The sequence below is a fragment of the Leuciscus leuciscus genome, assembly GCF_965113295.1.
Source record: "Leuciscus leuciscus genome assembly, chromosome: 5".
Lineage (NCBI taxonomy): Eukaryota > Metazoa > Chordata > Actinopteri > Cypriniformes > Leuciscidae > Leuciscus > Leuciscus leuciscus.
Genome location: NC_138729.1, coordinates 4,266,127 through 4,285,581, shown reverse-complemented (window position 1 = coordinate 4,285,581; position 19,455 = coordinate 4,266,127). Strand labels below are relative to the sequence as shown.

The following is a 19,455-nucleotide window of genomic DNA, read 5'->3' as shown; positions in this document are numbered from 1 at the left end:
TAAAAAAATCTTTATTGATATGCAAATAGACAATAGACATCCAGCAAAAGAAAAATGGCAAGTGATGTATGATGTATGATCTGTAGATGTGCATGGATTTGTCCTGAATCCCTTCAAGAACTTGGGAGCAACTAGGGTATACAGACCTTCTGTAATGCGTAACATGTCATAACGTAATTGTGTGTAGGACAGTGAGTGAGTGAAAAAAACGGCTGTGTGTGTCTGGGATTGACAGGGAGAGGTAAGTGATCAAATGTAAACCTCAAAGGATGATTGGGAATGTCTTGCTGCTTGTCTGCCGAATCTCTGGGATCTCTGTTTTCTTCGTTTTTAAAAAAGTCGCCGTCCATACTACTATGTGCTAACGTTACCGCCATCAAGCCGTAATGTTTTGCTGCGAATGAATGCCACCAAATCTGTCGAGTCGTCTTGTAGTGGAAAGTACCGATATTCGTGTTAAAAATGTAAGGAGTAAAAGTAAAAAGTCGGCACAAAAATAAATAGTAAAGTAAAAATATCAGAAAAATCTACTTGAGTCCCATCTCTGACACTTTGACATTGTGATATACATTTAACACCCTTTACTTTAAACACACTCAATCTCAGCACAGTCAGGATTAACACAGTCCATTCATTTTAATTTTAGGGGGAAACTGGATACTGTAGAGATTTTTCTTCAGGTTTAAAGTCTACCTCATGTCAATGTCACAGATTATGACATGGAGAAACTATAGTACATCGATGACACGTCAATCTTTTTCATGACAGCACATGGTGTTTTTCTATGACAGATGCTTCAAACTGCAAAATCAGGCAGTAGTTTAGAGAGGCGTTCATGGGTCACAAGTGTTTGTGTCCATGGTGCAAGAGTTGAGTGTGTTGCAGGCTTCCCCCGTGATGCTGTCAGGGCGAGACTCGCTGCGGGCGTTTGGTTGGCCAGAAACTACAGACACAATCAAACTGTGTGTGTGTGTAACAAGCGTTTTTCTGAGGAGAGCTATGAGAATATCTATCTTCTCTGTCACTATCTGTCCTGAAGGTACATAATTTGTGATCTACGCAACCGGTTTTTATGACATTTGTATGAGAAAATTATTATCATATAGATGCATTTATAGTGAATGTATATAAACATCTATACTGTTAAAGGGAAAATACAGATTGTGTTCAATGATTTGGTAGGAATTTAACTGTCTCATTAAAGTGAAACTACTGAACCTAAATATACGAGCTTGATAAAAATGATCATTTTAGAAGAAAATTTCAGATGGCACTTAGAGGCTTTTGCATCTGAAGTCTTCATATATACATACATATATATATATATATATATATATATATATATATATATATATATATATATATATTAGGCCTATATATAAATTCCCCCGAAGCCCCCTAGCATTTACTGTCCCCCCCAGGTTCAAAATTACGCCCCTGATCTTACCCAAACATTGGCGTGTCCGTGCTCAACTAAGGCAGAGGCGGCATCTATGCCGGTGAACCGAACAATTGTGTAATGATTCAGTTCGACTCCCAAGACAAGACGATGCTCACCCGACTGGCCAATAGGAACGTGACCCCGCCCATAACACAATTTTCACAGCAAAAGCAAAATCCTGACACGAGAGCAAGAAATTGCATCGAGAGCAAAGAAAAGCGTTTTGAGAGAAACACTTTTTTTTTTTAGAGAAAATGTTTTCACACTGATAGCAAAAAATATATATTTCAGAGTTTTTTTCAAAGTATTTTGAGAGAGAGTTTTTTTCTCAGAAATAATTTTACAAATTTCTAATTTATATTTTTTTATGTTCTATGAGAAAATACTTTCTCTCAAAACTTTTTTTAAGTCTCAAATATTATAATTTTTTGCTATTGGTATGAAAACTTTTTCTCTCAAATATTCTTTTTGAGGATCCACAAAGGAATTACATTTTCTAAAGGGTTGTTGTTAACATGATATTTTCGGGGGAAAAGGCACAGCAGTCTAGAGCACCCGTAGGCTACAGTTTAGAGGAGTGCCCGATCGCAATGGGGAAAGCATGAAGCTTACTTGACAACAACAGTTCATATATCAATGTCGTAACGAATAGAAATAACCTTAAATAATGTATAGTTATCTGCATCTTTCTGTCTCTTATGTATAGTTACTTTTTAAACACGAAACTCGCATTCAGCATGACACGCGAGCAGTTGCCGTGGTAATGAACAACCTGCTTGTTAAGGCCTCATTATGCTTCTGCGTCAACTCCACGGTGTAGCTACACCATCACTCCTACGGCGTCGTGGCTGTTTTATGGTTCTGCGTCGGGTTGCGTTGCATCGCGGTGCATTTCACCGCCAGAACGCTAGGGGGGTGTGTGGTTCGCGAATCTATTTGCTAGTTTGTTTTGGTTCCGTGCGCCGGTTCCGCTTTTTCATTTCCGACAATGGCGAGCGAAAGAGAGAGAGTGTTGTTGCAGCTGGAGCTAATCGACGTTGAACAACAAATGATTTTATTGCAAATATTTAATCGCAGAAGAAAAAGAAGACGAAACTTGATCCATCGTTGAAACAAACAGTGCAGTGGTCACTTTAAAAATGGCGGTATAGCGGGAGGGGGAAACCGGAAAAGCTACACTCCGGAAATGATGTATAATCTGACCAATCACAACCCTTGTGGTCTGCGTCGCCTCGACGTGTAGTTAAAAATTTTTGGAGGTGCACGTCGAGCTACGGCGGAGGGGTCGGAGAGGGGTTCGCGGCGACGCAGAGGGGTCTGCGGGGGTACGCCGTCAATTCGACGCAGAAGCATAAAACAGGCTTTAAAGCAAAAGTATAATCCTGTATCTGAGGCAAAATGACTAAATATATATTATATATTTCTAACTCCAAACAATGGGCCACTGAAACAGCTGATAAAATCTTGCTTTGATTCAATGCGTGATTACAACTTGTCACTCAAATTAACCGATAGCATTTTAGGCTACTGATGCAAAAGACGCGGGCGTGCACACGCACTGAGAGGGAGTGCGGTGTGTCGGTGTTCACCGAGCTATGTAAAATAATGGCGCAGTTACAATGTGTGTATAATTTACACTACTTAGTCAACACTAACAGTAGCCGCTGTTCGGTTTTCATACTGCTGTTCTCCTAGTCACTTATGAACTTGATGAACTTGACACTTCTGAACCCCTCTTGATTAAAGCTTTAGGTGACGGGTTGCCAGATATCACAAAAATAGCAAAATAAACCCTTTAAAAGAAGACTTGGCAAAAATGTACCGGGAAAGCATTTAAACATAACTAGTATCTACTAATATCCTACCAAATTAAAAGGAAGTAACTAATTTATTATGAATAGATTAGTTCAATATAAAATATTCAGATATTATAAACTGATTGATGAAGTAAAGCAATAACATATATACTTAAAGTTTAAACATAATTTTATTTAAAGTTGAATTGCACCTATGAGTTGTATTTAATATCAATCAGTTGGGGGCAGTTCATCTAAAAGTTGATGAGAGTGTTTTGTTTACTATATTTAGCTATTAAAAATAAGAAATAATTTACCAAATAAAAGAAAAAGAAAATTCAAACAAAGTGAAGTACTTTTCATTTCTTAAAGTATTTGGGTTTATTTATTATACAAAGCCCTTTTTGTTGATTTTTCGAGAATAACTACAGATATAAATAACTATATCGTGAAATAAAATTAGTCATACCGTGAAACAGAATTTTGGTCATACCGCCCACCCCTAAATGAATGTATGAAATCCAAATTTGAATATAGCCTTATATAAATAAGCTGTGAAATTTCTTTTTTTGGCTAGTAGAATAATAATACAAATAATTAATTACATTTATAAAGCGCTTTTCTCGGCACTCAAAGCGCTTTACATGAAAGGGGGGAATCTCCTCAAGTAGAAGTTCTGAATGGCCGGTAACTTAAATTTTGTAACCAAAATGGCCGGTGGGTGAAAGTTAATTTCAAACCCTGTTTTATATATATATATATATATATATATATATATATATATATATATATATATATATATATATATATATATTTTTATATATATATATATATATATATATATATATATATATATAAGCATTAATTGTCTCTTCTCTTTCTCTGTAGTTTCTCAAATGAGAATAATTGTGATTAATTATCGTGATTACAATTTTGAGCAAAATAATCGTGATTATCAGTTTAACCATTATCGTGCAGCCCTAGTTCAAGCATATTCTACCCTTTCTGAGAGGGTATTCTCCACTGCTGGAGATACTATAAGCTATAGGAGAGGTCCCAAATTCTTCTAGAGAATGCAGAAATGTTTATTTTCCTTCAGAAAAAAATATTTTAGCAAAAATTGCTAAATGTTGAATTTGTTGACATTACCAGTCTGTTAAACTCATTTCACAAGTATAAGAAATAAATACACAAAAGATTGTGCATTTTACCCTTACTTCTATGTTTTATTATGAATTATAAATAATTATTATAAATAATTTTATTATTTATTATGTTTTATATGAATCGGAACCGGAACCGGAAAATGTCTTACGATTCCCAACCCTACTTTTATCCTAGTACTTCTATTTAAGCTGTTTCATGACAACTCTCTCTGGGTCAGCGGCAGCGCCAACACAGATTTAAAATGTTGCGAAATGATTTTGTCAAAGGTTTAATAGACAGACGAAATGGAAGAAGATTGTGTGGGTGTTTGAATGGAGATCACAGTATTTTAAAGATGAATTGTGCAGCTCTACTGTCTTATCTCTCTCTCAGCATATGAGCAGCGCGAGGGCTTTTCAGTGCTTTCAGTCTCACGTCTCTTCCACGTGTCCACTTGAAATGGTGGAAAAAAATCCTCTGTTGGAACAAAAGTGTCTAACTTCTGTCAACCTCGTCTATAAGCAAGGACAAAACTAAAGCAATTTAAACTAAAATAAAAACTATTTTAAAATCGAGAACCAAAAAATTGCGATAGTTTGGTGAGTCAATTTTTTTTCTCCAAGTCCTAACACACACAAGTTCCTTAATGTTTACAAATACATTAATTACACACACACTCAATCTCACACACACACACACACACACGTTGATTTTCCATGTTTTATGGGGATTTTCCATATAAATAAAGATTGATTTTTATACAGTACAAACTGTATATTGAATCCTCTAATCATAACTGATGTGTTTAACAACTTGTTTCTAATGAATATTTGTATATATTTCATAATGTCAGCATTATGTTATTTATTTTTTAAGTGTCATGTTTATCTCTGGATACAGACTTAATGTGTGTCATTGTTCTCTACAGGTTGGAGGAGTGTGGTGTCAGAGATGAAGGTTGTGCTGCTCTGGCTTCAGCTCTGAGATCAAACCCTTCACACCTGAGAGAACTGGATCTGTCTGGGAATAAACTAGGAGACTCAGGAGTGAAGCTGTTCTCTGCTGGACTGGCGAATCCTCACTGTAAACTGGAGAAACTGTGGTAAGATCATCTCTACCATAAAGACTCGGAGTGAATAAGGATTAAAATGTACAGTAGATAGTGTATACAATATATCTTTGGTGTAAGCCCCATCCGGTGGTTCAGTGACAGATTCCAGCTTGAGCCGTCACATCCTGCCGGCGGTAGAAGGCAGCGGTGAGGAGTCTCCCTGAAGAGGAACATTTACATCTTCATATATTATTAAAACTAACAGTTAAATAAACCGGACGAACTACAAACCAGACAACAGATGCAGGAGACAGTGAAGAGGTTTTTTTAAATTACAAATGGTGTGTGTTTCACCTGAACCAGGACTTTCACCATATCAGATTTATCACTACATGATTATCATGGCCAAAATAACACACAATAACAATATATCACCATATCTATGGAAATCTTGAAAATAATAATAATAATGCTATTAGTCAAATTCATCTTTACTCTGTTTATTTTGTGCTATTTTTGAAAAAGAAGAATCACTCCATCACATACAAAAGGAACAATTACACTTAATGCGACCGGTTTGAAATAATGGCAACACTTTATCACAAGTATACAGTAACACAGCGCTTATAAATCATTTTCAAACTATTTGTTTATAGTTAATGAATAGTATATAATAGTATAAGCTGTAGTTAATATATTAAGAGACTATATACAAATAGAAAATTCTTGGTTCACTGTAATTAACCAAGTATTATTGTTTAATTAGCTCTTATGTAAAGAGTTAGATAATGCTTTGTTAACAACGTATTAATCATAAATAGTTCTCACTCTAGATTAGGTCACGGAGAATCAGAAAATGCCATTAAGTGCTTTAATACAGCCTTTATTGGACATTAATTACATTAATATTAAGAGTTCCTTAAAATGTTTACAAATACATTAAGCTCACACATGTACAGACACACACACACACACACTAGGGCTGGGACGATGCACCCATCTCCTGATTCGATATTATCACGATACCTGGGTGCCGATACAATATGTATTGTGATTTTTAAGAATTGCGATTTGTTTCTATCAAAGGCTGATTTGCTCTATTTTGATCGCTATCGTAGACATCAGTGTTTATATTTGAACTTTAAACTTTTATCCCAGTACTTCTATGATAATTTGATCTATTGTATCACAGAAATAATGATGCTATTATGAGGTTTTAAAGACCTTTTGTGAAGCTGTTTCATGACAACTCTCTCTGGGTCAGCGGCAGCGCCAACACAGATTTAAAATGTTGTGATATGATTTTGTCAAAGGTTTAATAGACGAAATGGAAGAAGATTGTGTGGGTGTTTGAATGGAGATCACAGTATTTTAAAGATGATACGTGCAGCTCTACTGTCTTATCTCTCTCTCAGCATAAGAGTAGCGCGAGGGCTTTCAGTGCTTTCAGTCTCACGTCTCTTCCACGCGTCCACTTGAAATGGTGGAAACAAATCCTCTGTTGGAACAAAAGTGTCTAACTTCTGTCAACCTCATCTATAAGCAAGGACAAAACTAAAGCAATTTAATTTGAATCAATATTGATTCTGGAATAATAAAAAAAAATCTATTTTAAAATCGTGAACAAAAAAATGTTGATAGTTTGGTGAATCGATTTTTTTCTCCAAGTCCTAACACACACAAGTTCCTTAAAATGTTTACAAATACATTAATTACACACACAGTCAATCTCTCTCTCTCTCTCTCACACACACACACACGTTGGGTTTCCATGTTTTATAGGGATTTTCCATAGAAATAATTATTTTTATACTGTACAAACTGTATATTCAATCCCCTAATCCTTACTGTACGTTCACACCGCCGCCGACTTGAGCTTCCAAAGTTACCGGAAGTCATTAATTTTCAATGGAAGCTGGCTTCTCTCAGATGCAAGGAGCGTCAAATCCATCGGCGTCGCGTTTTGAGTGTCAATCAGAAAGTTGAAAGTAGCTCAACTTTATGGTAATGAGCTATGACGCGGTTCAGCGGCAAGCAGCGGCAAAACTCCAGAAACCAATCAGAATATACAGTAGACGTCCTTCGCGCTGGCTGATTCCGGAGAAACATACGATGTAAACTTTCGTTCCTACCAAAACATTAGTTCCAAGAAAATGGAGGAGAAGCTGATCATCGCCGTTGCTGGGTTTCTTATCATTATCGGATTAATTGCACAGTTGTTTAACCATAGAGTGAAAGTTTATCATTTGCATGTGTTTTTATATATAAGAACGAGCATAGAGAGAGAGAGTCCCGGCTGCGTGCGCGCACTCACTATTAATGATAATAATAATAGCTAATTATAATTTTTTCCCGACCAAATGTGACCAAAATGGTTATAAAAATGCTGTCATTATAACATTTCATGGTGTGACACAGACTTCAGAGTGGCCAAAGCGTCAACAAGCTTCCCCGTACTTTTTGACAAGCGTCCTTGACAGGGCGGCCAGAGCTTCTTTGCAGCTCAAGTCGGCGGCGGTGTGAACGTACAGTAACTGATGTGTTTACCAACTTGTTTCTAATGAATATTTGTATATATTTTATATTGACAGCATTGTTATCTATTTTTTAAGTGTCATGTTTATCTCTGGATATAGGCTTAATGTGTGTCATTGTTCTCTACAGGTTGAGGGATTGTGGTGTCACAGATGAAGGTTGTGCTGCTCTGGCTTCAGCTCTGAGATCAAACCCCTCACACCTGAGAGAACTGGTTCTGTCTAAGAATAAACTAGGAGACGCAGGAGTGAAGCTGTTCTCTGCTGTACTGGAGAATCTTCACTGTAAACTGGAGAGACTGTGGTAAGATCATCTCTACCATAAAGACTCGGAGTGAATAAGGATTAATATGTACAGTAGATAGTGTATACAATATATCTTTGGTGTAAGCCCCATCCGGTGGTTCAGCGACAGATTCCAGCTTGAGCCGTCAGATCCTGCCGGCGGTAGAAGGCAGCGGTGAGGAGTCTCCCTGAAGAGGAACATTTACATCTTCATATATTATTAAAACTAACAGTTAAATAAACCGGACGAACTACAAACCAGACAACAGATGCAGGATACAGTGAAGAGGTTTTTTTAAATTACAAATGTTTGCTGTAAATCAACTTGCCTTGTAATGCTTGTGCAAACAGACCCTTGTAAAAGCTTGAGCATTGCCTCAAAATGTGTGTGTGCAACTGAAAAGAGGGAAGTGGTGTGTGTTTCACCTGAACCAGGGCTGTCACCATGTCAGTTTTTTTTTTTTATACTTTGTTTATTGAGATACAACAACTTATGCCAGTATAATACAACAATATTGTACATAAAAAATTTGGATCTCTTTTACATAATAATAATAAAAATAAATTAAAAAATAATAATAATATCAATAACATTTATTAATAAAAAAAATAAAAAAAACGAAAAGGAAAACGAAAAATAGTTAAAAGTAATAAAAACATTTTTTTTTATAAAATAAATATATAAAAACAGGCACAGGTCAATTAGGATAGCTACACATTAAGAAGAGTTGGAAGTAATCATGCATACAAGAGAAGCAAATCATGATATGAGAGGGGGTAATTTAGGAAAAATAGTAAATGATTAAATGACTAATGATTTACTAGTAATAACATGCAAAGTGAAAGTAGATTGAGAATCAAGTTATCTTATCTCTTTCTACCTCATTCATTATATTACTGAAATCAGAATTTGAAATAAAGGATATAAAGGGTTTCCAAACAGTCTTAAAAAAAGACAATTTACCTTTCAAAATGTATGTAATCTTTTCCATCGACAAACAAAAGGACATATTATTGATCCACTGTACAATAGGTGGCTTTTCCACTTTCTTCCAATACATAGCTATTAAACACTTTGCTTGAAGTACACACATGTCAATGAATCTACGAGTGCTTATACAATGTACCAAATTGTCAGGAAAAATCCCCAAAATAAAAATTTCTGGTCTCATTGGGAGATTGACAGATACCATCTGAGAAATGAGTAAAATTACCTCTTTCCAGAACTCCTGCACCTTAGGACAATTCCACATGCAGTGCAACAATGTGCCTTTATCAGTTGAGCATTTAATGCATGTGTCTGGAAAATTCTGATTAATTTATTTAACCTAACTGGAGTAAAATACATTCTCATAATCCAGTTGTACTGTATTAATTTGAGATTACTGTTAAAGGCACAATATGTAATTTTTTTGCTTTAAAAATAGCAAAAATCACTATATCTATGTTATATATATATTTTTAGTTGTGTACTTACATTATCCCGACTGTTTCCAACAACTTTCAAACCAGGAGAAATTTGTAATTTAATTAGAAGAAACGTCCCGTTTCTTTATTTCCGTTTTGTCGCCGTCAATGGCGACATATCCGTGTTGTCCCTGGTTTCCGCTCGTACTGCCATAGCAACCAGAGTTATGAACCAGAGCCCTCTGATAGTAACCAAAGAGACAGACGTGGACAACTGTGTAGTTCGCAATGTCTATTTGCACGCTGTTGTTGTTTCGTTCAAACATTATGGACCATGGCAAGCAAACTTTGGATAAAAAAAGGAGAATCAATATCAGCGCAGTGTTTTCGAGATGCCGAGAGCTCCCATAGACAGTATATAAACGAGAGCTCCACGTCCGAGACTTCAACATTTACATAAAACTAATCAATGTTATATAGTTCAACAATGATAAAATGTTAGAATATGATCTGTATGTTATTCTAATGTTGATCTAGCTTACTGCTAGTGTCATACAGACAAACTAACACATACATTTAAACACATTCAAATGCAGTTTAGTGTGCTAGTGTAATGTTAGACCAAGTGAAACAGCGCTGCGTTACCTCACAAGTTTAATTTGTCTAATAAACTGACCTGTGAGTTGTAATTCTGCACTTGCGTGTAGTTCGGTAGAATGAAATGTCCATATTCCTTTTAATATCCGCGGGACTCACGTCGCGTGTGGAGCTGATAGCTGTCTCTTAGCAATCCCGACCTGCTTCATATCACAGTCATGGTAAAAACATAGATGTATTCACTCATCCATAAACATTATTAGATCGGTCGGCTTGACATTGACGACAAGATCCATAATTCTTAGCAAATGTTGCGTCATCAAACTACGCCTTTGTTATTGTAACATTAGGTTAGCGACCCCTAGCGGCGAAAAATTCCATACTGTACGTTTAATAGTTTGCGATTGAGCATTCATACATATATTTTCCCATATATCTAAGGATATGTTCATTTTTAACTCTTCTCTCCATAAGAACAGTTTGGATTCTTAAGATTCTTTAGCGTATGACTCCAACAACTTATAAAACATCGATATTAAACCTTTAGATTGGGAAGACTTTGATAGTAAAATCTCAAAAGAAGTTTTAGTGGGTATTGTAAGCTTTGTACCTTGGTAGGAAGAAACATAGCTCCTAAACTGAAGGAATTTAAAGAAATGTTTTTTGGGAATATCAAACTGTGCTACAATCTCCGCAAAAGACATTAAGTCATTTCCTTTATAAAAATCCTCAATTTTTTGCAGCCCTTTATCATACCATAGCTTAAATCCTGGGTCTGACGTAGCTGGTTTGAAACTCTCATTATCCTATATTGGGGTAAAAACATGATAAAGTATTTGACTGGCCTACATACTTATGCACATCGCACCAGACTTTAATTGTATTAATGAGAATAGGGTTATGAGATATAATATCCTTGCCTTTTCTGAGAGTTTTGATATTTGTCGAATAAGATAAAGATTAAGTGGTAATTTTGACTTTATAAGGGAAGATTCAATGTCCAGCCATGATGGCGGGGCTTCAGAAGAAAAATAGTATAAAGTAGAACGCAATTGTGCTGCCCAATAATACCACTGTAAATTAGGAACTTGAAGACCACCTTTATTGTATGGTAAATATAACAATGACAGACGAACACGCGCTCGTTTATTATTCCAGATGAAATCAGTGAATAGTTTCCGAAGTGACGTAAAAAAGGAGGATGGAGGACACAGAGGAATATTTTGAAAGAGGTACAATATTTTTGGTAATACGGTCATTTTTATTGCGTTAATTCGTCCAATTAACGATATAGGTAGAGTTCTCCATCTGTCTATCAGTTTGGAGATGTCATTTAAAAGGGGTTGGTAATTTACCGAAGATATATTATCTATATTAGCTGTGATTTTAATTCCTAAATAAGTGAAGGAGTCTACTACATTAAAATGAGGAAGAGCTGATAGTTGACTATCATCCTTATTCAATAAAAGAATACAAGATTTAGATTGATTGACTTTATAGCCAGAGAAGTTACCAAAAGTTGAAAGAAGTTTTATTAGGGAAGGTATGGAGTGAGCCAAATCTGTTAGGTATAATGACATCGTCTGTGTATAAAGAAATTCTTATATCTGTGGTGTTTAATCTGATGTCCTGTATGTTACCATGAGGCCTTACTGCTATGGCAAGTGGCTCGATTGCTAAGACAAAAAGAAGAGGTGATAGGGGGCACCCTTGACGAGTGCCCCTTTGAATATTAAATGTCCTGGAAACTATACTATTAGTAAGTACTTCAGCCATAGGACGCGTGTAAAGTATCTCAAGTATACCCCAAACCCAAATCTTTTCAGAACCTCAAATAGATACGGCCATTCCACCCTATCGAAGGCCTTTTCCGTGTCCAGGGATGGAATGGCCGTATCCGAAGCTCCCTTTTTAAGATATAAAGTGTTAAGCAAAGTTCTAACATTGTGAAGACCTTGCCTACCCTTAATAAATCCGTTTTGGTCTCGATATATTATATCGGGTAAAAGTGCCTCCAACCTCCTTGCCAGAATTTTACTCAATATCTTAACATCTGTATTAAGTAATGAAATCGGCCGGTATGATTTGCATTTGGTATTTATTTTATTAGGTTTAGGAAGTAACGTAATGAGAGCATTTCTTAAGGAGTCTGGGAGCACACCATTTCCAAAAGATTCTTCAAACATGTCTAAAATTGGTTGAACCAATTTTATTTTAAATTTTTTGTAAAAGTTTACATTAAGACCCTCTGGCCCCGGTGCTCGACCCACTGTTAAACTATCAATAGCCTCCATAATTTCTTGTTGATTTATATCCTTATCCAGAGACATTTTTGCCTCTTCAGGAATGATAGGTATGGATAAACTATCCAGAAAGGCTGTTTGTGCACCATTATTTGAATATTCAGAGGTGTATAAAGTCTCAAAAAAGCATTTAAAAGTATCGGTTATTTAACCGGGTCACTTGTGATATTGCCATTATTATCTTCAATAGAATTTATTGTTCTTTCAGATTGATTTTGTTTAATTCTCCAAGCTAGCAGTTTTCCAGCTTTTTCACCTTGGTCATAATAATTTTGCCTTAACATCATAAGGCTGGCAGCCGCTTTTTTGGCAGATACTTCATTGTATTTAGTTCTGAGAGTTAACAGTTCTTGATGAATGGTTAAATCGTCTTTATGTGATGGATTTTTTTCAAGAAGTTAAATTTTTGTGTCAAGTGCAGTCAATTATTTTTTGTAGCTTTTTGATTTATTGCTTGTGACGCTTATAAGAACACCTCTAATGAAAACTTTAAAAGCTTCCCATCTGATACAAGCTGAGGTTTGCGTTGTATTAATATCAAAATACATTTCTATCTGTTGTGTGATATAATCACAAAGTTTTTCATCTAGGAGCCATTTCGGGTGAAATCTCCATTTTTGGAGTGTTACTTAATAGCCTAGGATCAGAATAAGTGAATATTATAGGGGCGTGGTCTGAAATTACTATTGTATCATAAAACCAATTAGTAATATATGACAAAATTGTTGCTGAAATTAGAAAATAGTCAATTCTGGAATAGGACTGGTGTGTTCTAGAGAAGCAAGAGTACTGAATATCCTTAGGATGTAATTGTCTCCAAATTTCTGATAGATTTAAGTCCTTAATAAAATAATGAAGGGTCTTTCTAGTCTGTCTATGTGACTGATCACAGCCAGAGGAGCAATCTCTAATTGGATCCAGTGTACAATTGAAATCCCCACCAATTACATACGACCCAGAAAGGCTGGATAAAGTCAGAAAGAGGTTACTATAGAATTTTGGGGTGTCCTCATTTGGGCCATAAATATTGACAAGAATCAGTAATTTAGATAGTAAAGTCCCTTGAACAATTAAATATCTACCTGAAGGATCCTGTATTGTCTTAGCTGTTTGAAAAGGAATTGATTTATGGATCATTGTAATAACCTCTCTTGCTTGAGAGCTAAATGAAGCTGAAAACACTTGACCAGGCCATCTATTACGTATTCTACATATATCTTTTGACATTAAATGTGTTTCCTGGAGAAAAACTATTTTAGATTGTAGATGCTTTATCCTAGTCATCACTTGTTTGATTTTAGTAAGAGTATGCAGCCCCCTACAGTTCCATGAAACGAACTTAACCTCTCTAATCTGCCATATTTTATATTATGAGATAATCCAATACTCTCCCTCGTTTTGAAACAGAAAATCACCTTTACCTTGCAGCAATAAAAAAAAAATATTAAAAACCAACACAATTAGAAACATCAAATAGAAACACTTTAACACCACAACTGTGTATTGCCGAGAACCACCAGCAAATCCACACACTACTTTACTTCTAACTTCCCCCATCTAACTGGGTCTACCAAAAAAAAAACACACCAAAGAAAACACCTGTGCGATGAGTCGCTTCCCACCTGAGCTCCGCTGGTTTTACCTTGTCCCCAATACAAAATGTCATCTTGAATGATCGTCCGTTATTCACATATTCCTGTCATTGAAATAATGTCACCAGATTATAAATTCGTTAGAAAGTTGTCAACTTCGGATGGTGTTTGAAAGACGTGAGATCGGCCATTAACAGTCACCCGAAGACGCGCTGGGAAGATGAATCCATACAGTAGGCCCTTAGATCGTAGCTTTCTCTTGACTTCGTCAAATTGTCTACGTTGCTTGTTTACTTCAGCAGAAAGGTCTGGAAATAACATGACTCGATGATTTTGGAACAGCACGTCCTTCTTCACTCTAGCCGCATGCATTACGCGCTCCTTGTCTCTGTAATCCAGGAACTTCAGGATCATCACTCTCGGTGTTGAATTTGTGTCCGTATCAGACCTTCGAGTACTGCCAATCCTGTGCGCCCTTTCTATGGCCAGGGGTTTTCGCAGTGGCTCCATGTCCAGCGCCTCAGGTAGCCAACTTTCTAGGAATGCACATGCGTCACTGCCCTCAGAATTTTCTGGTAAACCTAAGATTCTCAGGTTGGAGCGTCTGCTTCGATTCTCCAGGTCATCTATTTTCCAGCTAAGTGCGGCTAATTTCTTTTCGAGAACACTGGTCGTCGACTGAAGTGTGGAAAACGAATCTTCGGTCTGTGAGATGCGTTCCTCCGTCTGCGTCAATCTTCCGAAACATTCTGCAACTTGATTTTTTAACATCTTGTACAGCTGAAAGTACAGTCTCAAATTGAGAAGCCATATCGACTCTTAACCCCCTGAGGTCTACGGTATCGCCGGCGATACCAGCTCGCTTTTTTTTTGTCAATGTAAAAGAAACTCATAAATACTCTGTTGACTTTGATTTTCCATAGGAGTTTCATACATCAATCGATTCTGTTAAATGTGTATTATTTTTGTGTATACTCACAATAAAAACAAAGTGTTGTGCTTTTTGCCAAATAAAGAAAAATAAACACGAAGCGAGTTCTGCCTTCTCTCTGCCAGTGAAGTCCATTCTGAAACGCGTCCGAAAATTAACAATAACTGAGCGAATACTCAGTCAAACAGGCATACAGAGACACAGGCATGAAGCTTGAATTTTCTTCTTTTAAATGAAGTAATTTATATAAAAAACAAATATTCTAATCTTGTGAAATCTGTATTAAAAGAGAGCGATTCCAGTCGAGCTCATCTCATCTCATTACGTTATAATCGGCCCCGCCCACGGAGAGCGCGCGCTATTCAAACGCAAATGACTGAGACGATCCCATACAAACTGTGAACGCCCACATATCAGCTCGAGAAAACACATCAAGTTTATTCAGATAAGTGTAGTTGTCTACACTGTCTCGCAGCGCTGTGAGGAATAATAATAATGGAAAACTTACCTCAGAAGTGCTGGTATTTCGAGGAGCAACGGATGGAATAATGTAGTAAGTTTTTTTTTTCATTCTCAAGTAAATCGCGTTTCTGTGTGAATGAATGAACGGCAGCGATGCGCTGTTTACCACAACTCGCAAAAAGACGGTTTCAATTTGAATTTCGTTTCTGTGTGTGAATAAATGATCTGCTTTTAGCAAACTATTTAGCTATACTGAGTAAAATCGATTGAAATTTGTTGAAATAAAATGTATTTGTATAAGCAACGTATTAAACTGCAAATTAACATTTATATTCCTTATAATAAAAACGAAAGACCTATGTTACAGACATATGAAAGACAACATTTCGTTGATTAGTTTTGGATAGATTACACATTTTTACTGTAAAATATCTGCCACCTCAAATATGTTTGCCAATTTTTGCTAATATGTTAAATATAGTATGTTTTGTCAATGTAGGCTATATTCGAAGTTTGAAATATGTATGATAAAATGTATACTTTAGTTTTTACAAAGAAAGATTACACTTCAATTGTTGTTGTAATTGTAACCTTTTTAATACAAAAAATATATATTTACAAGGTAGATGTAAACAAATTTTAAAAGGTAAATATAAGCATTTTCTTTAAATAATTTTTATTGTGTTTTATTATTGACAAATTTGGGGAGAGGATACATATTCCAAAACTGAAAATACAGTATGAGAATTAACTGCACAATTAATAGACATGTTTTCCTTGGATATTATACAATTTGCAAGCAAAATTTGTAAAAAAAAAAAAAAATTGACATGCTTCCAACTGTGAACCAATTTGGTAGAATATATATATATATATATATATATATATATATATATATATATATCTATATATATATATATATATATACTGTATATATATATATATATATATATACTGTATATATATTGCTCTTGCATTCTTTCTTGTGGCTATAGGTGACACACCTGAATGAATGGCTCATTAAGTATGCGGGCCCCATTGTCTCCTGAGGTGTGAACCACTACATATGCATGATGCTGTTGAATGGTTGACGCCCTTTGCGCATATTGCCTTTACAAACAAAAAGTGTTTTACAAGATTTAAATCAATGTATTGTGTTATGTGAATGATAAGGGCAGGATGATTTTCACATCATTTTGAAGAAAAAATTCTAGGCAAAGACATCAATTAGTCAAAAGTCTTATTGACACGTATTTAGTATGTGTTTTGTGGCCTTATTTCAGAAACTTTAGTTTTTAGTTTTTTCAATAACCATGCATAAACATTATTCTCTCAAAAATACAAACATGTACATGCATGTTGCTCACATATTATGGTAGCCCTGTTTGTGCTAAATAGAGTGTAATTATACCTTTGCCATTAATATGTTTATAAGCAACTGAAAAAAGCACAAATGTCAGGGCATGTCAGAACATCTCAAGGACCCCAAAAACCCCTCAGACCTCAGAGGGTTAACTGAGTGTATTGCTTGAAGGATGTCACTTGTGTCAGAGTGGAGGCCGCTAGCATGGTCTCCAAAGCTCGTGGTGGATTTTCTTCGCCATGAGCAACAACCGACAATTCTTCCAGGCCCTCGGAGTCGGAGGCAATATCTGTTACTTTTTTCAGCTTCTGTTTTGCTGGTTTAGGCGACATCTCAGACAGCATTCACTTGAAAAACAAATCGTGGTCGAAGTTTGAAGAAAGCAGGGGTAAAATGTAGAAAATCTCTTTACAAATTACAGCGGAGCCAACTCGTGCGTCTCGTCAGTGCGTCGCCATAACCGGAAGTCACCATAACCGGAAATCACCATATCAGATTTATCACTACATGATTATCATGGTCAAAATAACACACAATAACAATATATCACCATATCTATGGAAATCTTGAAAATAATAATGCTATCAGTCAAATTCATCTTTACTTTGTTTATTTTGTGTTATTCTTGAAAAAGAAGAATCACTCCATCACACACAAAAGGAACAATTACACTTAATGCGACCGGCTTTAAATAATGGCAACACTTTATCACAAGTATACAGTAACACAGCGCTTATAAATCATTTTCAAACTATTAGCTTATAGTTAATGAATAGTATATAATAGTATATAAGCTGTAGTTAATATATTAAGAGACTATATACAAATAGCAATTTCTTGGTTCACTGTCACTGTAGTTAACTAAGTATTATTGTTTAATAAGCTCTTATGTAAAGAGTCAGATAATGCTTTGTTAACAACGTATTAACCATAAATAGTTCTCACTCTAGATTAGGTCACGGAGAATCAGAAAATGTTTTTGAATGGAGATCACAGTATTTTTATTTTTAATTTTATTTTAAGTTTATTTATTTCAACTATAAATGCTATTGTTTGTACAGAGTTTTTTTTTATTTTATTTTTTTACATTATCTATCCCTCCCCACCCAACCCAGAACAACCTGCCTTAGATGATGTTAATTAAACAATAATAGTACAAAAGATGATAATAATAATAATAATAATAATAATAATAGATACAATATTAAAATAAAATAACAAAGATATAAAAATATGCAACAGTTAAACAATGGTAATATTTATATTAACAAAAATTAAATGATAAAAAAAATAAAAAAGGGAGGGGAAGAGTAACAGCTGGACACCACAGTCAAAGATGTAACAATGATACAACAATAAACACAAGCCCTACATATTTACACATGTAAATACCTGTAAAAACACCTGGAGCACATGTATCTGAGCATCAAATACCACGAGATGGTCATATAGAGAGTTGTGTGTAGAAGAAAAAGTTACAATACCAATGTAAATCCCACTACTCCCCAGGAAGTACATTTATGGCAGAGAAATGGGATAATAAGGGTTGCCAGACAAAAGAGAATTTATGGGAACCTCTAATTGAATATTTAATCTTTTCCAAGTGTAGGTATAACATCAAGTCCTGAAGCCAATGCGATGCTTTAGGTGGGATTGCAGATTTCCAATGTAATAACACCCGTCTGCGAGCCAATAAGGATGCAAAAGCAATAATGTTTAGTTGTCTTTGAGTCAGATTGGATTCATCACCTGGAGCACCAAATATAGCAAATTCAGCACATGGCTTCAGTTGTACTTTACATACTTTAGAGAGTGTATCAAATATGGTTGACCAATAAACAGTAAGTGTGGGGCACGTCCAAAACATATGAGTCAGATCTGCTTCTCCAGTGTGACATCTTATACAGGTCTTATCATAGGTAGGATTAAGAGAGGCAATCCTTGTTCTGCTTAGGTGCACACGGTGCAAAACCCTAATCTGTATAAGACTCAATCGGGCACAAGAGGTACTACCATTCACTCTATGGAGGGCATTGCTCCAGAACTCCTCTGAAAATACTGTTCCAAGCTCTTCCTCCCATCCACTTTTAACTTTGTCTGTTCCTGCACTTTTTAAGGACATGAAAATTTTATATATTCTTGAAATAAAACCTTGTAGATGGAGAGGAGCTTCCAACAGAGAGTCTGCAGGAGACTTAGATGGGATATGTGGAAATGATGGGCTTTGGGCATTCACAAAATGTCGTATCTGAAAATAACGAAAAAGGTCAGCTTGACTAAGATTGAATTTGGAACGCAGATCATTAAAACTAGCAAAGAGACCATCAATATAAAGATCACCAAATTGAGCAATGCCCCTTATCTTGCCATTGTTTAAATGCAGAGTCTAGTTTGGCAGGGAGGAATGCATGATTAGTACATATTGGGCTCTGAAGCAGAAGTGCTTGTCTTGACTGCAAATGCTGGCGTAGCTGAGTCCATATTTTAAGAGTAGACAACCGGATTTGAAGTATATTGTGCTATTTTAATAGGTAGGCTAGATGTTAC

The 19,455-nt window shown here is 35.7% G+C and overlaps 1 protein-coding gene across 46 annotated transcripts in view; it reads left to right on the top strand.

The window, feature by feature from the left end:
• Window positions 1-19,455, top strand: part of LOC309499292 (uncharacterized protein) — a 548,614-nt gene that overhangs the window by 32,367 nt on the left and 496,792 nt on the right. For 33 of the 46 annotated variants that reach the window (XM_082170462.1, XM_082170451.1, XM_082170446.1 and 30 more), the window contains 2 exons: window positions 5,312-5,485; window positions 8,099-8,272. The exons of 9 other annotated variants lie outside the window; for them this stretch is intronic. In XM_082170462.1, coding sequence (XP_082026588.1) covers window positions 5,312-5,485; window positions 8,099-8,272 — 348 coding nt within the window. The remainder of the gene's footprint in view (window positions 1-5,311; window positions 5,486-8,098; window positions 8,273-19,455) is intronic. 4 more of the 46 variants (XM_082170456.1, XM_082170461.1, XM_082170447.1 and 1 more) reach the window with 2 other exon arrangements.